The 20965-nt window shown below is 36.9% G+C and overlaps 1 protein-coding gene across 3 annotated transcripts in view; it reads left to right on the top strand.

The window, feature by feature from the left end:
* The window catches only part of xrn2 (5'-3' exoribonuclease 2), a 256764-nt gene that overhangs the window by 110591 nt on the left and 125208 nt on the right, over positions 1–20965 (top strand). For all 3 annotated transcript variants that reach the window (XM_039748021.1, XM_039748020.1, XM_039748022.1), the window contains 5 exons: positions 4813–4885; positions 9223–9306; positions 9614–9711; positions 9818–9897; positions 10083–10139. In XM_039748021.1, coding sequence (XP_039603955.1) covers positions 4813–4885; positions 9223–9306; positions 9614–9711; positions 9818–9897; positions 10083–10139 — 392 coding nt within the window. The remainder of the gene's footprint in view (positions 1–4812; positions 4886–9222; positions 9307–9613; positions 9712–9817; positions 9898–10082; positions 10140–20965) is intronic.

The raw sequence follows: 20965 nt of genomic DNA, 5'->3' as shown, positions 1-20965 counted from the left end.
CAGCGAGAAGTAGTGTGTTAAAGAAGCAATGAAAAGAAAAGGAAACATTTTGAAAATAACGTAACATGATTGTCAATGTAATTGTTTTGTCACTGTTGTGAGTGATGAGTGTTGTTGTCATATATATATATATATATATTTACACACACACATACACATATATATATATATATATCTACACATATACATATATACTCATATATATATATATATATATACATATATATATACTATACACATACACACATATATACATACAAATACATACATATATATATATATATATATACATATATATATATACATATATATATATATATATATATACATACACACACACATATATATAACATATACATACATATCTACATATATACACACACAGCTATTTCAGATCAGTGCAATACGCTGCTTGTTAAAACGGATAACTCCCGCCTTTACGCGTAAGTCTGCGTGATATTATGAACTATCAGATTTGTTCAAGTTCTATTTAAATTTTAAATAGAAGGAATTTTTATTTAGTCGACAGAAATATCTTTGGTAGGAATGGTAAAACAGACAGGAATATTATTCCTGAATAAATCAACTCAAACCTTAAACAACTTATAATATTTTGCTCTCCATAAAAATATATCCTGTCTAAATTATACAAGTTAGAAATAAAGTAAACATTAAAAGAACAAACATTCAAATTTCTTTACTCTTATGTAATTTTATATAAAAATAAACTTAGATTTTAAATATCCCAAAAGATTTTGCTCTCCATAAAAATATATCCTGTCAAAATTATACAAATTCAAATATGAACATGCTGCATAACAAAACCTGGAAATATAAATAAAATGTGTTCCTTTCAGCAATAACAAATCAAATCATTCAGTTGTCTTTGCTCATATGTCATTTTAGAGCTGGACGCCTGGCATCTTTTTTGGCAACAAGTTCGTTTCTGTTTGGTGTGAGGTTCTGTGTTGTGGAGATTCTCAGGATGGATTGCAGGTGCTCATCAGTGAGGCGACTCCTGTGTGCTGTTTTGTTAGTCTTTATCACTGAGAAGAGCTTCTCACACAGATATGTGCTACCAAACATGCACAAGGTTCGAGCCGCATGTAGACGGACTTTTTGTTCTTCAAAGTCACCAAAGCGCCGTGCAAACTCAGTGCGCCAGTTTATCAGCAAAGTGCGATTTGGGAACACCGTAGTGACGACTTGGTTTAACATTACTTGGCAACAGGGAAAGTGGGGCAAGTTGCACTGGTGCATTTGTGTCTCCCATAAAAGCAGCTTCACTTGAAATCACTTTGTGATTGTGCACGGGTAAAACGTCCGCTGAAGTGTCAGATTCTTATTTAATTCTTCTGCTTTCTGTATCTTCTGCATTGCATTCAGGTTACCCTGATGTTTTGTCTCATAGTGCCGCCTTAGATTAAATTCTGTAATTACAGCCACATTAGCTCCACAAATGAGACACACGGGTTCAGTAAACATATACTCAGCCTCCCATCGGTTTTAAAGGCTCTATTTTCAGAATCAACTTTTCTCTTCAGCATCGTGGTGAGCTAGCTTCGCAATAACTTGCAGCATCATAAGCTAGACTTGATTAACGCGTAAGTGTTCGCAAGGCAGCTGAAGCGCTGCATTATGGGATCTGTAGTTTATTGTGTTACCAGCGCTTCATATACCCGGCCATTAATAACAATAATACAGTATATAAAATGATCTCGGGGTCGGATATAATTACACCGGGCCGGATGTGGCCCGCCCCCTTGAGTTTGACACATATGGACTAAATAGAACTTGAAAAGATATATTTTTTCAAATGTGATCGCGCAATTCAGATAGAGTTGACGCCAAGACTACAGCCTGCATGCCTCAATAAGTCATCCTCCCTCGCTCTTACTTTTTACCGCTCATCTAATGAATACACTGAGTATGGCTTTACCAAAACAATCATTGATGGCTAATAAAGTATCCATTATTCGAGTATGTAGATCGGGATATATATATATATATATATATATATATAATATCCCGCGTATCGCAGCGAGAAGTAGTGTGTTAAAAAGCTAGAAAAGAAAAGGGAACATTTTAAAATAACGTAACATGACTGTCAATATACAGTATTTGTTTTGTGAGTGTTACTGAGTGTTGCTGTCATCAAGGATTTGATTATCATTATTTCTTTCAATCAGGTTCGTATTTGTAGGATGTGTTGTGTTCAAGTTACATTCCGGTTTGTCAATCGCTGTAAAGATGACAGGTTTCATTCATCGATTCGCTTCTTACTGCATCAATAAACAGCTCGCCTTCTTCTTTATCTGAGACCTGACACACTGCATGCACGGTTTTTTACACTGTCTTCCTTTAGCGGACATTGACTTTTTCCACCGTGCTTTGTTTCCGCAGTAGCTGGATTTATGAATATGCTTGTATGTATCAGACGCTTCATATTTTTGCTGCCTTTCAATTGTGTAATTCGGTTTTTGTTCAGCCTTTGGAACTGTTGCTTTTATCTGTGCACCGCGCCAGTTCACGGAGCCGCTCGTGTACATGCATCGGGTTCCCAGCTGTGCTGGTGCCATCTGTGCTATGTCCATGGCTGTATTTAATGTTACCTTAGTCCTGGCACTTAAAACTTTCTCTCGCAGTTTCGCTGAGTTTGTGCCAAACACCACCCTGACCATCTCATCTTCCTCTGCATAAGCACAGTCCTTCACCCGTGAATATTTAGTGGAGTTTGCTATTGATTGCCGCTGACGGACGGCCTTATATGGGCAGTCACTAAATTACAAATGCCAGCGGCAGCCTGTCTATGAACTTAATTTAAAGTGTAGGTTTACATCGTGCTTTGTTTCCGAAGTAGCAGAACTCATGAATATGGTTGTATATGTCACTCGCTCGCTTCTTATTGTTTCGCTGCCTTCTCAATTATATAATGCATGTTTTCTTCAGCGCTTTTGAGGTCTTCCTGGTTTTCTATGTACTGCGTGATTACGGGAGGCGGATGATGTCACACGAAACTCCGCCCCACGGCGTTCAAGCTCATCTCCATTACAGTAAATGGAGAAAACAGCTTCCAGTTATGACAATTACGCGTAGAATTTCAAAATGAAACCTGCCCAACTTTTGTAAGGAAGCTGTAAGGAATGAACCTGCCAAATTTCAGCCTTCCACCCACACGGGAAGTTGGAGAATTAGTGATGAGTGAGTGAGTGTGTGTGTGTGTGTGTGTGTGTGTATATATGTGTATATATATATATGTATGTGTATATATGTGTATATATATATATATGTATGTGTATATATGTGTATATATATATATGTATGTGTATATATGTATATATATATATATGTGTGTGTATATGTGTGTGTATTCCATTGGAAGTGTTCCACACACGCCAAAGGATGGTGATGGAACAAGGGATTAGAGCTCAAAGGTACTCTGTGTGTTGAGAGATGATGTTGGGGACAGGGGTTGAAGGTGTTTGATTGCACTCACCAGTTTCTCAGTCTGGTGAGCAGTGGAGGTAGGATCGAGAGAGGGATGCACTGAGATTCATGAACCAGAGACAGGAAAAAATACCAGATTCTAGCTTGTTTTAATTCTTGATTTTAGCATATTTATAGATTTATTTATTTTATTTATTTATTTATTTATTTTTTAAGTATTTTAACCTCTAGATTGCTGTTTTTTTCTTGGATCATTTTGTACATTTATCGAAGAACTGCACTGTACTTTCTTGGACACTGTTTTGATTGCTATTTAATAAAATGCACCAAGCAATTGAACCGACCTTGTGTTTTTTTTGTCCCAACAGCACTAGTCCATCCTCAGTTTCATGAGTATTGATGTCAAATAGAGTGATGCCTGGCTGGTGACACCCCACGGCATCATATAGATCATCTTGTTTGAGAGCAATCAAACTTTGCCCATTACGGCTGATGGAAGATCGGCTCTGAAATTATTCTACCTTGCCTTTATTTTCATTCCAGCTCTTTGCCCTCTCTGTCTTTGGACAAATAACTCTTGTGTTACTGTGAAACTGAGCTGCTTATGCACCTGCCATTGAAATGGTTGTAGTTGATTATGGTAGTATTTAGTACACTTCTCTTATTTTCTCAGTGTCTCTTATGTTTCCAGGTGTTGCAGGTATAAGGTAGTTTTTATAGTAAGGAGTAGATGTTTTGCAGTTGATTTCTTGGGTGCACATCAGCACAACCTTTTGGTTGACAATAGGTACAAAGTTTTTTTCCATCAATGTTACCTGTCGTGTTATCCTTTAATTGTTGAGCCAGTTTTAGACTGTTTAGATGTTTTAGGAACATCTAAACTTTGTGTCACTTTGTGATTGATCATTTTATCAAATTAGGCCCACAAAACACAGTGCTCTTTAACCTATCTTATGCACATGCAGCCATTCGTATTTGTATGTACATGTCCACTTCATGGTGATTGCTTCCTGTGTATCAATCCTACTAGACACACTTTTTCATGGTGGAAAAATAAGTCACCATGATAGCTTTAAATATGCTTTTTCTTTTGTAATGTTTTGGGGAATCACTGGTCAACATTAAGATATTGCAACAGTTACTAAATTCTTGTATTAAATGTTTTTTTTTTGATTATTATATATTACGTGTTCTGTAAAGCATGCTGTGGTGGTTAATAGTACTTGCTGAATTTATGCTATGTGTTGGTGAGTGTATGCACCATATAAAAGATCTACACTTGAACCTCTGAAGCCACTTGTTAATTTAATGTATGTGTGTTCTATTATATTTAGCATAATATACATGTATTTATTTATTTAAAAGAACTCCTCCATTATCGACTTCTACCCTGAAGATTTTGCCATTGATTTAAATGGAAAGAAGTATGCTTGGCAAGGTAAGTGTGTTCATATTTTTTTTTTGTGAAAGCCAAGAATTAATCCATGTTAAAGATTATATCTGCTTGAGTGTTTAATTTTGCCAAAATTATATTTTTAAGTGTGTGTTTACAGAATGTATATAGGAACAGTAGCAACTAGGCACGGTGATGAATCGGATTTGTGTGTGACTACTTTTCTGTAATTTGTTGCATTTTTTTTGGGTTATAACGAGATGATGTGATTTGAAGCTTGATTTTAAAAGTGAAATGAGTCCATCAGTTTAATTAGTATTAAGCTTCTTATGTAATAGTGTATGAATAGAATCATGTTTAAAAAATGTTTACACAAAGATTTTTATATACTTCTGTAGTGCTGTGTATAAATAATGACATTATACAGTTAAAATAGCTCTTTTTGTATGTGTGTTCTAGAATATTTATAAGAGAAACAGTATATATCTATATTAAAATCAGATTCATAATCAGCTCAGCTGTCAGGACTTTGGCTTCTGTGCATTTTGAGACTGGCAGGGTAGTCCCTTTAGCTTTATCTTTGCAGCATTCTCAGTCTTATTTTGGCATCTGTAGGTTCTCAAATGGGCATCCTCATGGTTTTGTCAGTCAACACAAACGTTTTGAAGGGCTTTAAAGCAGAAGCTAAATCCTAGAACTACCATTTAATTACTCTTGTCAACACACTGCCTAATTCTTTTCTGCCTTTTTACTGCCAGCTTGGCTTTTCCATTGCTCATTTCTTTTGAGGCATATCTGCCTGCATGCTTAGGCTAAGTTATTAACTTCAACCAAGCTGATCCATCAACACCAAGAACCCCTAAAACTCTCCAGAGTGATTGGCCTAGTAAGCCCCAGCAGTCAATGTCAGCTGTTAGATTTCATATTTCCTTTTTGTTAACACTCAGAAATAAGGTGCTAATATTTCCAGTCATGTACCTCCTATGTGTTTTTCTTCCATGGCAGAAGTAACACCATCAATGCTTCTAATTGTTCAAGAAAGGGTCATTTACTTTAACTTTTTTTTATATATAATGGTAAACACTGCTTATTTTACACACCATATTGTGTCCTGATTTTTGACCCTTTTTTTTAATGTTTTAAACTAGGGGCTCCGCCCCCTGCTCGCTTCGCTCGCCCACCCTGGGTTTGGTTTACCAGATATGCAATTTAAAGAGATTGTTAGTTTCATGGGAATTATTACATATGTATAATTTTCACGTTTATTGTAAAACTTTTGTAAAAACAATACTTCTGGGCCCAGGCGTGGTCACATCTCTTTCTCGCAGGGACGTACAACGCTGCGCACATTGTGAAGGGGGTGCGGCTAAATGCACGCTAAGGAGATGCCGTCGGATTATGTGCTGTCTTTCTGCTCCTGCCTGTTCTGCTTGATCATTTCAAAGCCAGTACAGCAGCTGTCCTCAACGAATGCTAAGGAGGTGCCGTCAGATCATCCGCTGTCGCGCTGCTATCAGTCTTCCGTGCTGTACTCCGCCCTCCCTCAATCAGACCTAACATTCACTTAAAACAAAACATAAAAGACTTCAACCTGGCTGGGGCGCAACAATACTTTTGAAATTTACTACTTTCATATTCTTTACCTATCTCTGCATGTGTATCATGCCATCGTTTGTTTGAGCCTTTCAAATTGCACTGCTTTCATAATCTCTTATCTGCCTTTTCTCTCCAGCGCTCTTGGGTCTCTTTTCTCCGCAATGCTCTTTCTTCTTTGCTTAGTCATTGACGTTTCATCTAGAACATATTGTCCTTGTACGTTTTGTATGTGCTGAGAGCACAGGATCTATGTGTGCTACATGCCTTTACACAACTGAGTGCTCTTATTTGATATTGTTTGCGTTTTGTGGGTCTTTTAAGTGTCTTGTGAGAACTTCCGAGTTTTTTTTTATAATAGAGAGATGTATCCATACTGCACACTCAGGCTTTCTGCTGTGTTTGCTCACTGCCCAACTATAACATGTTACATACACTCCATTAATAAATAGTGCCTAAGTAAAATTATAGAAAACATTCTTTCAGACTAGTTTTTGGCAACAGTACTTTTTATATGAGTAGATTTATAGATAAAACAATATTCTTAGACACATTTCTGTATCCCTCGTTACCATGGTTTTAACTTTTCACATTTTATTGTCTAAACTTCTCAATTCTGTTTTACAGAAATAAACACTTTCTTGTCTTCAGCTGGCTTATTCTGTAGATTTCATTGGTCATTACCGACTATCATTCAGTTTTCTGGTCTAGGAATAAGAACCAGCAGCAACTTATTCTGTAGATTTCATTAGCCACAGCTGGTTGTCAGTCACAAATGTCTCGTTTGTTGCAATTGAGTCATAACTTACACTGACCTTTAAGGAAAAGGCATCAAAATATGCTATCTGTTCCTTTGGAGAGGCAGTCAAGTTGTTGTAAATTTAAAGTCATGAAGAATTTGTGCAACCACCACTGGTTTCAAATTCAGCTAATATTTGCAATGATAGAAAAAAGTCTCATCATCTTTGTATGTCAACAGAGGTAGGAACTTTGAAGATGCCGTTCATGTATGCTGGCTGGCAATGTATGAAAACTCGTGGCTTTAAGTATTTGCTTTTCTTCTGTAGTGTAGATAGCTTTAGAATATCACTAGCTCAAAGACGTTCTGAAGTTGGATTTTCATGTCCTACATTAATTATTATTATACTTTATATAGTAATACCTAGGTATCACATGAGCATAAAATATATGAATTTCTTAGTTCGTAATCTAGAGTAAAGAAGATAGCTATTTATGCAAGTTAAGATGTGGGGAGGGCTACAGACGCTTATTGCCACTGCTCAAGGGAAAAAAATTGCGAAAGATATTGCCTACTTTTTGTTGGCATCGCTGCAGCATCAGATTAAGCAGACGGCTAACATACAATTGATGCTATTAGACTAGTCAATGTTACTCCTATAAATTTAAATTTAATCTGGTTATATTGTGAATGTAATTTATTCCTCAGTACAGGTATGAATAAACATAGTTTCTTAATTAAAAGTAATTAGTGATACATTTTAATAAAACATGTAAATAATGCAATGCTTTTGTGAAATAATGCAATTCAGATTTCTTTCTTGAGTGGTAGCAATAAGCTTCTGTCAAAGGCTGTATGTTACAGGCAGTACTTCAAGGTTAATTTATTCTGAAATGCAAAAGCTATTTTTTAATTGTACATAGGCCTTTCATAAATATTTGTAAGTACTTTAAAATAAGTTGAATTCTCTAATATCCATACTTTTTATTTTTCTATTTCATCACTTTGGCTTTTCCACTTTAATTGGAAGTAGTACATCCAATTTATTTAATAGTCGTACAGTTTAAGTTTTCAAAATCTTCACATTGTTTTTGTTTCAGTTTTGACTGCTAGGGAACATAGGAGCACCCCAAACTCTGAGACACAACTAGAGAGCACAGTCCTGAGTTCAAACTCAATGTTTTATTGCACACAATACCTCATTAGTCTTCCAGATCTAGTTCTAAAGTAATAAAATACACTTAAAGGCTTCTCTTCCTCCCTCCACACCTCCCACATAGTGTCATCCATCTCCTTTCAGCTCTGACTACTGGTGCTGGAAAACCAGCTTGTTTTTGCTGGACCCAGATGTACTTCTGGTATCACCACCTTTCACATCAGAAGCCCTTCACAGAAGGTATACAGTTCCCCTAATGATACCCCTGGTGGCACCCAAGAATCCAGAGAGGACTGTCTTATGGGACTACAACTCCCAGTCTGCCCCATGGGTATCCTTATGGGAATGCCACTGGTGAGATGCTGCCATCGTGTTCAATAGGGGAAGACATAACACTAAGCAGCCAACATCTGTCCTGCCAAACGGGCCTCATGAATTGGCAACCCAGCATTTTCCTTCTGTTAGTCTTTTGCCCTGGCAAGGAACCCGTTTCCATCCTGGTCGGGATGCCGTATCGTTGAGCGTAGCATTCACTATTCCATTTGTGCAAGAACCTGTGAAGAATCTGTGTTTGCTTCCAAAAGATTTTGCTGCATTGTGGTATCTAAGTAAAAGAGGGCAAATATCCCACCTAATTAATTTAAAGTAGAAAATGTGATCACTTTCACCACCAAAAAATCTGTATCATATAGATTGACCAAAACTCTTCAGCAGAGTCAGACTGACTGTGCTGTGTGACTTTTTTTTTTTTTTTTTTTTTGTTTTGAATGTTGGGCATTAGAATAGCAATGAGTGCATAACTCAAAAAGTAAACAAAAAAAAATTCTGTCCAGTACAGTTTGTTTTTCTACTTACTAATTTTCTGTAACTGTTTTTTGCATCATCTGTTTTAAGGTGTTGCTTTGCTGCCTTTTGTTGATGAGCGTCGTCTGAGGGCTGCCCTGGAAGATGTGTACCCTGACCTCACTTCTGATGAAAGTATGTCCTGTATTTCCTAGGTGATTCTTTGCTTGATAGATTGAATGGTTCAAGATTTAGAAATGTATTAAAATGAGATGGAAGACAAAGATGTCCACCTCTCCACCCATTTATTTTCTTCTATTAATGAATAAATAAGTAATTATTTCTTAAATTATCAAAAAGGTACTTATTATTTCACAAAAGCAGTTTTAAATAAAGCATCTCATGTAGATAATCGTGCTTTTCTTATACTATAAACTACATGCTGTTCTTATTCTATAAACTATTACCTTGGTCATTGTCTTTCAATTTTTATTTCTCCTAGTTAAAAGGAACAGTCTTGGAAGTGATGTACTCTTTCTTGGAAAGCACCATCCCCTTTTTGATTTTGTGTGCGAGTTATACAAATCAAATATGATGGAGGCAAGTTGTATATAATGCTTTATATTTTTTGTGTTCATTAATTTGTTTTTTTTTATTCTAGAATAATTCAGATCTCTTCATGCTTTTTTTGTTTGTCTTATTAAAGTTTGTGGACATACCTCCTGAACTGTGCCATGGTATCAAGGGGACTGTCTCCTTAGATGAAAATCCTGTTTTACCTGGAAAGTAAGATACATGCAATTACTTTAATACTTTAATGAGAATTCTTGTGTATTTTCAGATATCCAGATAAACTGAGAATCAGGAAAAATGTGTTAAGGTGCTTAATGTATTTGCCATTTAAACTGGGCATCATCTTAATTTCTGCTCACTTAGAGATTTGTATAATTATGCAATTATGTTTATTTCAGATTAGTTGAGTCACCTGTACCAATGCTAAAGGACATTGCAATGAACAATGCAGTTAGGTAAGTGTCTTAAATTTTCCCAGCACAAGTGCAAAATATCAGTTAAGCATTTTTTATTTTTATTTATTTATTTATTTTTATTTTTACAACTTTTGGAAATTGCATTGTAATTGGGTAACAAATTTGGCCACCTTTTGGTATTATTTCCTATCACGGACAGCAGATCAGATTTGATTTTAAAGTTAGATAAGTAGTTATTGATTAAATAAATGCTATATTCATGGTTACATCTGAAATGTGCAGGACAGAGTGATGTAATTTCTGGTGAAGTTCTTCTTTAGAACACCACTTCAGCATTCTTTACTAGTGTGTCAGCATTGATCACACATGAAGTTCATGCAAACATGGTTTAAGAATTTCTTGTATGCATCCATTAAGTAGCAAGAAGTATGTATGTGTTTCTGCCTGTTGAAAATCTAGAGAGAAATCATTTCAGAATAAGCTATCCCAGGCTAGAATGTTAGTAAAAATCTTTTTGTGTTTTAATTGTGTGAATATTATATATTTCTAGCAGTTCTGTGGAAATTTAAAAACGCCTCTTTTCACTTCTGTTCTTTAAGGTATCAATACATATCAATCTTTTTTTTTTTTTTTGACCAGGTTATAAATCCCAATAAGGTAGATCTAACCTTGTGTAATAAACATTTCAGCACATTTTTCTGTGTGATTTATTGAACTAAAAATATTGCCAAAATGTGGAAGTTTTTAATATGTTATTAAGTGTATTGTTTTAGTCTAAAAGGTATTTCAAACCAGAAGATGTTAATAACATACAGCACATTAGCCAGGTTGGTTAAGTGCTGGCATCTCTATGTAAAATGAAAGCCTTAGACCTTTCAGTCTGGAATGTTCATGTTTATAGTGACTATTTTGCTATGGACAAAAGACATTTGAAGTTTTCTTATGGAAGCAATTGTCACTGCTATTCAATCTAAGAATTATTTAAAGGATGTTTTTAAACAATTTGGAGTCCACAGTTCGAGTTCTATTGCAGCTGAAGGTGGAGTGCACAGGCTAATGAATCTCTAATGAAGACTTAAATGTCTGGATTTTACAAGTTTTATTTTCTGTTTAATCTATACTAATAAAAGGCAAAGCCCTGACTGACTGACTGACTCACTCACTCACTCTCTCATCACTAATTCTCCAACTTCCCGTGTAGGTAGAAGGCTGAAATTTGGCAGGCTCATTCCTAACAGCTTACTTACAAAAGTTGGGCAGGTTTCATTTCCATGTTCTATGCATAATGGTCATAACTGGAAGCTATTTTTCTACATATACTGTAATGGAGTTGAGCTCGAAAGCCGGGGGGGGGGCGTCTGTGTTAGGGAGCGGAGTCTCGTGTGACATCATCACGCCTCCCACGTAATCACGTGAACTGACTGTCAACGCAGTACATTGAAAACCAGGAAGAGCTCCAAAAAGCGCCGAAGAAAACATGCATTATATAATTCAGAAGGCAGCGAAACAATAAGAAGCGAGCGAGTGACATATACAACCATATTCATGAGTGCTGCTACTTCGGAAACAAAGCAAAATTAAAGTTCATAGACAGGCTGCCGCTGGCGTTTGTAATGCCCACGGGTAATGCGGGATACAAGTTTAATGAGAGGACGCAGGATATAAACGAGAGTTTTGATCACTTTGTAACTAAGTTAAAATTGCAGGTGAGGGGCTGTGCTTATGCAAATTCCGAGAGACTGTGTTTGTGGGGGTTTGACAGTTAAGGCGGGTGGGGAGTCACGTCATCATCTCCCCTCCCATTCACCTCATTTCGCTCTGAGCTGCGCTCTGCAGCTAACGCAGTGTTACGACTTTGTGACGCTGCCACCAAATACTCAGAAAAATCCACAAGTTAATACACACGCTGTGTCTAGAGTTTCGCCACACTGAATCCTCCAGGCACTACTTACAAAAGGTTACATTGACAATCGTGTTTTTAAAATGAGAAGCTTCGATGCATGTGCTCCCTAACGCGTTAAAAATCACGCGTTTAATCACAAGCAAAGGGGAACTTCTGTCAATGCATGATTTCCTGGTACACCAATTACATTGAACAGCGCTTCCCGATTCATTTTAGCCTCGCACCCCCATGGTTTGAGAAGAAGTATGAAAAAATATGACGGAGGGAGCGGAGTTGATGTCGTCCTCCTCTCCTCCCGTTCCACCCTGTGCGCCGCACAGACGATTGTGTGTTGGTTCGTTCCGTGCATTGGTTAAAACCCAATGAAGAAAGCAGTCTTTAAAAACCAATAAGCCCTGTGCCTCTGTTTCATTACCGTCTCACCTGATTCACCAATGCAGGCCCCGCAACAGGCGATCCGGCGGCGTTAATCCCATGACTCACCGGGCAGCCAACCAGGTAACCAAAGTCTTTGGGTTCGGGGGGGGGGAGTATGGTTACAAAGCTGAAACTTAAAGGAATTGATGGAAGGGCACCACCAGGTGTGGAGCCTTTCGCTTCATTTGACTCAACACAGGAAACCTCACCCGGCCCGGACACGGAGAGGATTGACAGCTCTTTCTCTATTCTATGGGTGGTGGTGCATGGCAGTTCTTACTTAGTGGAGCTATTTGGATGCTTATTTCCAAAGCGAACGAGACTCCCGCCTGCTAAATAGTTACACGACCCAACAGCGTTCGACGTCCAAATTCTTAGAGGGACAAGTGGCTTTCAGCCACGTGAGATTGAGCATTAACAGGTCTGTGATGCACTTGTATATCCGTTACTGCACGCGTGCAACACTAAATGGATCAATGTGTGTCTACCCGGCGTGGGTAAGCCGTTGAACCCCATTCGTGATGGAGACCGTGGCTTGCGATTGTTCCCCACGAATCGAAATTCCCAGTCGTCGCGGTCATATGCTCGCACTGATTACGTTCCTGCCCTTTGTAACCTCATCCCCCCCCAGGGTCGGGTGACTTGGTGGATTATATATAAAAAAGCACCCAGAACCGCAAAGAACAATGAAAAGTCAACGTGGAAACCGACTGAGGCGGTGTTTGGAAAATTAACAGTCAATGTGACTCACAGGTGCGTGTGGACTGTACACAGACAAAAGCGACTCAGGTAGGGAGTTGGAGGCGGGCACATAAGCGGGCAGTGCGTACTGCATGAGCGCCGTTCAACACCGTCCTTCACTTTGGAAGGAGAAGGCGCTCCTCCAGTTTTCAGTCACGGACAATTGTATGTTGCTTTGTAGCGTGCATTGTTGCAATGTTACTTTTCTTGGTGGTTTATTAAATTACGGATTTTTCAAATGTTTATTTTTTCCTCTGTGCTTAAAAATCATTTAAAAAGCGGCCTGATTATCGTATATATGCGTACGCCACTACCGGGTTATATATAGTTATATTATGTATTTTATATATATATATATATATATGTATATATATATGTATATATATATATATATATATATATGTATATATATATGTATGTATATATATATATATGTATATATATGTATATATATATATATATATATATATATATATATATATATATATATATATATATATGTATATATATGTATATATATATATGTATATATATATATATGTATATATATATATATGTATATATATATATGTATATATATATATATATATATATATATATATGTGTATATATATATATATATGTATATATATATATATATATATGTATATATATATATATATATATATATATATATATATATGTATATATATGTGTATATATATATATATATATGTATATGTATATATGTGTATATGTATATATATATGCCAGCAACACTCATGACAAAACAATTAAATTAACAATCATGTTACATTATTTTTAAAATCGTTTCTTTTTCATAACTTCTTTAACACACTACTTCTCCACTGCGAAGCGCGGGTATTCTGCTAGTAAACAATAAAGTGAGGTCAGTTACTTATTTGTCAGTTTAATGTCATTCACTTTGGATCATAGTTATGCCCTGCCCTGATATACAAGACCATAGAAATTAAAGATGGTTTGCTCTTTTTTTTATTTTTATTTTTTTTACATTACTATAATATAGCCGCAAAATCTTCTGTTTTTTACATTAACAAGTAATACCTGTAACAGTATAATAAAAACTAAAAAGAGGGATGATAATGGAAAAATTAAAGATTAGGTTAAAAAAAAATTCAAACCTGCTTAATATAGTTAACAGTCATGGTAACTGGGAGGCCAGGATCTATCCTTGTAGTACTGTGCACAAATGAAAACAACCATGAACAGGATACTAGTCTATGCATGGATCTCTAACGTTAACATCCACTCCCACAAAAGATATTACACTTAAGAACAAAGCATATATGAGGAAATTATAAGTTAAAATAAAGTACACATTATATGAGGTGGTTTGTTATTCTGCAGCACTTATATCAAAAAACATCATGTGATAGTTAAGAATAATTAACAATAGAATTTAATTTTGTCATAGAACACGTAAATTGTGCAGGCAATGCTAATAATAGTATTAGCAGAATTGTTGCATTCTAATTTTTCTTTCAAATTTTTTAACCTGTACGTTCCTGCATAATCAGTTATGTATAAGCTATATGTCCCATTGTAAAGTGTTATTCTTAGCATTTTTCTAATTCATGTACACTGTTACCTGCAGTTGGTTTTTTATTCATATTGTGATTTGTTCAGTAACCATCAAATAAATATATTTAGTAAAATAAACACTAATATATTTTTTTACTAATACCTTTATTTCTTCACCTCTCCAGGGTCTCCTCAACCTGTTCCCTACTCTCGCTACAGATTACATTGTCCTCAGCAAACATCATAGTCCACGGGGACTCCTGTCTAATCTCATCTGTCAACCTGTCCATCACCATTGCAAATAAGAAAGGGCTCAGAGCCAGTTCCTGATGTAATCCCAACTTCATGTTGAATGCATCAGTCACTCCCACTGCAGACCTCACCACTGTCACACTTCCCTCATACATATCTGCCACTCCCAATTTCCTCATACAATACCACAACCTATCATATGCTTTCTCCAGGTACACAAGGATGAAATGCAACTCCCTGTGGCCTTCTCTATACTTCTCCATCAAACCATTGCATCTCTTGTGCTCTTTCCTGGCATGAAACCATACTGCTGCTCGCCAATGATTAGCTCCCTTCTTAACCTAGCTTCCACTACTCTTTCCCAGAACTTCGTGCTGTTGCTCATCAGTTTTATCCCCCTGTAGTTACTACAGTTCTGCACATCCCCTTATTCTTAAAAATCAGTACCAGTACACTTCAGTCCACTCCTCAGGCATCCTCTCACTTTCCAAGATTCCGTTTAACAATCTGGTTAAAAACTCCACTCCCATCTTTCCTAAACACCTCCATGCTTCCACAGGTTTCCACATCTTTGTATGTCGGTCTTTCCATTCTTCATCCTCTTTATAGGTGTCCTTACTTCCTCCTTGCTACTCTGTTGCACTTCCTGATTCACTATCTCCACATCCTCCAACCTTTTCTCTCTCTCTGTCTCATTCTCTTCATTCATCAGCCTCTCAAAATACTCTTCCCATCTGCTCAACACACCCTCCTCACTTATGAGTGTTTCCATCTTTATCACACTAACATGCTGCACATCTTTCCCAGCTCTGTCTCTCTTTCTAGCCAGTTGGCACATGTCCTTTTCTCCCTCCTTAGTGTCCAACCTTTCATACAACTAATCTTTAGCCATCACCACCTCTCTCTTCACTTTGCACCTTATCTCCTTGTACTCTTGTCTACTTTCTGCATCTCTCTGATTATCCCACTTCTTCGTCATCCTCTTCCTCTGTGTACTCTCCTGTACTTCCCCATTAAACCACCATGTTTCGTTTTCCTCCTTCTGTCCAGATGTCATGCCAAGCACCCTTTTTGCTGTTGCCCTTACTACTTCTGCTGTAGTTGTCCAGCTATCTGGTAACTCTTCACTGCCACCCAGTGCCTGTTTTACCTCCTCCTTAAACTCAACCTTGCAGTCTTTCATTTTCAACTTCCACCATTTGATTCTTGGCTCTGCCTTCACTCTCCTCCACTTTTTGATCTTCAACGTTATCCTACAGACCACCATCCTGTGCTGTCTAACTACACTTTCCGCTGCCACCAATTTGCCTCTTCAATCTCCTTCAGATTAACTCTTCTGCATAGGATATAATCTACCTGGGTGAATCTTCTTCCACTCTTGTATGCCACCCTATGTTCCTCCCTCTTCTTAAAGTACGTATTCACCACAGCCATGCCAATCCTTTTCGCAAAATCTATTATTATCTGACCACCTTCATTCCTCTCCTTGACACCATACTTACCCATCTCCTTTATTCCCTTCACCAACATGTCCATTGAAATCCGCTGCAATCACCACTTTCTGTCCCTTGGGTACACTGTCCATCACTTCATCCAACTCACTCCAGAAATCATCTTTCTCATCCATCGCACACCCAACTTGTGGGGCATATGCACTAACAACATTCATCATCACCCCTCCAATTTCCAGCTTCATAATCATTACTCTGTCTGACACTCTTTTCACTTCCAAAACACTCTTGACATACTGTTCCTTCAGAATAACCCCTGCCCCCTTTCTCCTCCCATTCACACCATGATAAATCCATCTCTGATCCACTTTGCCTTACTTCCCCTTCCATTTAGTGTCTTGCACGCACAATATATCAACCTTCCTTCTCTCCATCATATTGGCTAACGCTCTCCCCTTACCAGTCATACTGTCAACATTCAAAGTTCCTATACTCAGTTCCACTCTCTTTACCTTCCTCCTCTCCTCTTTCCTCTGGACACGTCTACCCCCTTTTCTTCTCCTTCTTCAGCCAACAGTAGCCCAATTTCTGCCAGCATCCTGTTGGCTAACAGTACTCCCCATTTATCCAGGCTTGGGTCCGGCATGAAGAAACACACTGGTTTGTGCATCGGTTGTTGCTGGGTTCGTCCTTGTCTACAGCAATTTAAATATAGATTGACAGGAAATGCAAAGCAAGAAATGTTGAAAACATAACTAAAAGAGAAACTGTTTTTCATGTTATAATAATAATTGACAAAATGCTAACTGAAGTCCAAATATCAAATGCTTTCACACAAGGTATAACCATACAAGTGTACCTTTATTCAATAATATAACCAAAGAAAAAAAATTAATTTAAATGTTGCTGTCAGTATGTAAAAACCAAAGCTCATTTATCAATCGCATAGCTGGGTTAGAGGTAAAAGTGGCTGTTTCTAAATCAAAAGATTGTTGGTTTGATTGCGGGTCTTCCCTGCATTTACCCTTTTGAGTATTGAGCTGCTATTAGTGGTAATTAGTAAAAGCCATTATATTGATCTTTTATTCCCTACACTATGCCTAGCTCCTCATTTTTTACAGGCAGCCCAGTGCTAGTGATATTCAGGTTTCCTCAAGTCTTATAATACCTGGCCTTTTGTGGGTGTTATAGCTTCATTACAGTAGATTAAATTAGTAATTCACAGAGAAGCAGGTCTGTAAAGAAAAACATGTTTTTGAGAGTGGTGAAAATCAAATTAGTTTCGATTGGTAGCTGATTGATCAGAGCATCACTAAGTAGTTTACAAGTCAGGTCCAACTTTCATACACGATTAGAATGGATTTGAAATTATGCAATCATTATATGATTGAAGTGTAGACTTTCAGCTTTAATTTCAAGACTTTACCAAAAATATTATATATGGGCTGTTTAGAAAACAGACTTTTTTATACATAGTTCTCCTTATTTCAGGGCCTCAGAAGTATTGGGACATTTGTCTGACAAGTTTTTCCATAGCCAGGTGTCAGCAGTTACCTCATTACATTAATTACTAAGCAGGTAAAAAGGTGTGGAATTTACATTTGGAAGCTGTCACTGTGAACTCTCAATATGAAGTTCAAAGAGCTGTCCATGAAAGTTAAAACAGTATATTTGGGTGAGAAAGTCAAATCAACCATGTGGTACATTTTTTAAAAGAAGGAACACACTGATGAAGGTCTGGAAAACCACAGAAGACAAATGTTCTGGATGATTACAAAATTCTGTCCTTGGTGAAGAAGAACCCATTCACAACATTTACCCAAAACAAAAAACATTCTACAAGAGGTAGAGATATCATTGCCAAAGTGTGCAATCAAGGGAAGACTTAATGAAAGTAAAGACAAAGGGTGTACTACAAGGTGCAAATCACAAGGTCGTTCCCATGGGCTGAAGCAGCAGTCTTAACCCTATGAAAAATATTTAGTCTGTAATTATGTAATGAGTTGGACTTTTTACGACTTGTCAAAGCCCTCCTAGATTTGTCTGGTGTGAATAAACAAATGTTCAGCACAGCATAAATTATAGCTAGGTCAGCTAAAGTTTTGCCGAATTCAGTCTTGAATAGTCAATATGGTGCAGATATATTAATTAAAATCAAAATTGTGCTAAATTCTGTTTTAATATAATATGAGCACCTCAAAGGATCAAACTAATATGCGTATAATTACTTCAAAGCCTTGTCCTTGATCAGTATTCTTGATTTATATTATGACGGAATCTCAAACCATTTAGTGTGCTTCCTTAAATAAAGGAATTGTGTTAGATTTACAAAGCTAGATCTCAGTAAGAAGTTTGCTCAGATTGTGTGTTTAGTGTCATTAAGTAAACAGATTTTTTTTTTTTTTTTTGCTGAGCCAATATATAGTTAACATTTTAAATTTCAAAAACATTTTTGGAATAGTTTTTATTTATAGAGTTTGAATTAAATTAGTAATAGGCACTGCTGGTGTAAGGACTTATTTTAAGTGTAGTCTACATTTTTTGGCCATCAGCTGATTTAGATTTTGCTGTTTTAATTAATTTTGAGATGCACTAATAGTCAGATTTTGGATAGCAGCTATTGAATAATAAGTTAGATAGAAAACAGTCAGATTTTTTTTTTTAATTTACATAAGAGCTGATAAGGTAATGTGGGGCAGCAGTGTAGGTGCAGTGGTAACAATGCTGCTTTTCAACAAGGAGACTCCCTGCATGGAGTCCACATGTCCTCATGTAAATGACCTAAAAACCTGCAGAAAATGCCCATATTGAAAAGGTAAAATGTTTAAGGACAAAACTCCGTTGAAAATAATTATCTCAGAGATGTATATGACAGATACAGTATAATGAGAAGAGTGCTATTTTCCTTCTGTTTTCTCCCTTATCATATTTACCATATTTTCTGATACCCTTTACACACCCTAAGCAACCTGGAAAGGGGTTCTGTCTTTGAATTGCACTTCCAAAGAATTCTTCCTTTTTTCCTGCAAAGATTTTTTTTTTTTGGGGGCAAGTGTTTTGTTGTCTTAAACAGTCAAGGCACGAGAGAGAGGTTAGGAGCATGTGCTGATACAGTGCTTTGCCGCACCCACCACATGACAAACCAATTCAGGATCCTAGATTGGGACCCGAGTGTAGCCATGCAACAGGTGACACCTCAGCACCACACAAGTTCAGTTGAAATGGAAGCAGTGTTAGGTTTTTTTCAGTGGCTGGAGTGCCAATTCTGCCACCAACCCCCAAGTTTTCCCTGCAGGTAGGTTCCTTGCAGGGCTGGATGCAGATTAACGTCCTACCAGGATGGAGTAATCGTAGGTTAAGGGCCTTGCTCAAGGGCCCAACGAAGTAAAGTCACTTTTGGCGTTTTTACGGGATTTGAACCGGCAACCTTCCGATTGTCAGTGCAAATCCCTAGCCTTAGAGCCAATTAACCATAGCCTGTTAAATACTCTTGAGGCATCCTTTGTATGATTTTGTTATTGTTGTTATATCGAACTTTTGGTTTCTGAGAAAAATAACCTGTGTATTCTCCATTCACAAAGACCTTTGCTGGTGTACTTCTCCTATACACGGCAATACATGTGATTAATGTAGCAGAACTAATTTGAATCCCCTTGTGGCAGGAAATGAAGAATACATTTCATCTTAACTATTTTGCAGTAGATATCTTCATAGCTATGTTAATTATATGTAAATAATCAGAATGTGAAAATACAATAAAACAAAAATGCATTTTCAATTTCTCAGCCTTTCTTTAGTAATTCCAATGTGTTAAAGGCGTTTATTGTAGTACTTAAATAGTAGTGGTCCATCAGTGTATTTCAGAGTGAAATTGCTTAATTCTGTAAATGAATATTATCACTTACTAAAAATGTAATCCGAGTCTAACCAAATGAAAGCTTCTATTGGTATTTGTAGCCTTGATCTACTCTTTCAGTTTATGTATGAAAAATGGAAATGCTTGTTTGATAATTGTTAGAAGCTATCACCATCAGTAACGAAGATTTGTTACATCAAATACCAGAATGGTCACCTTATTAAATCGAGACATTACAGCAACCATAGTAGTACAGGCCCATTCTTGGTAGTATTGTGTCATAATAATTTCCAGGTTTGCACTGCCAGTGATCCCAGCCTTCATAGCAGCTATCAGCTGTTCATGTTTCGTCAGTGCACATCTCCAGTCTGCTGCTCAAAGTTAAACAAGGCTTTTAATTCATGTTTGATTTGCTGCACCTACATCCAGTTAAAATTGTAAGTGGACAGATTTTTTTGCAGTTCACATTAATAAATACATCATATCTGGGGCATACAACTGCATACTGTAACTTTGATAGTTTTGAAATTAAGGGTTTGTTCCCCAATCTTCATTAAGTAATTTCATTTTGTGTGAATAACATTCACTTTAAAATTAAAAAGAAAACCATTTCAAATGAAAGGCTGCAAGAAATAAGTGGAAATTTTGTCGGTTCACTGTGCATTTACCTTGTAAAGTGCAGAGATTTACTGATGGGAGTTTG

The sequence above is a fragment of the Polypterus senegalus genome, chromosome 3 (genome assembly GCF_016835505.1).
Source record: "Polypterus senegalus isolate Bchr_013 chromosome 3, ASM1683550v1, whole genome shotgun sequence".
NCBI lineage: Eukaryota > Metazoa > Chordata > Cladistia > Polypteriformes > Polypteridae > Polypterus > Polypterus senegalus.
Note: the sequence above shows the minus strand (reverse complement) of the source record. Positions and strands in the feature narration are given on the sequence as shown.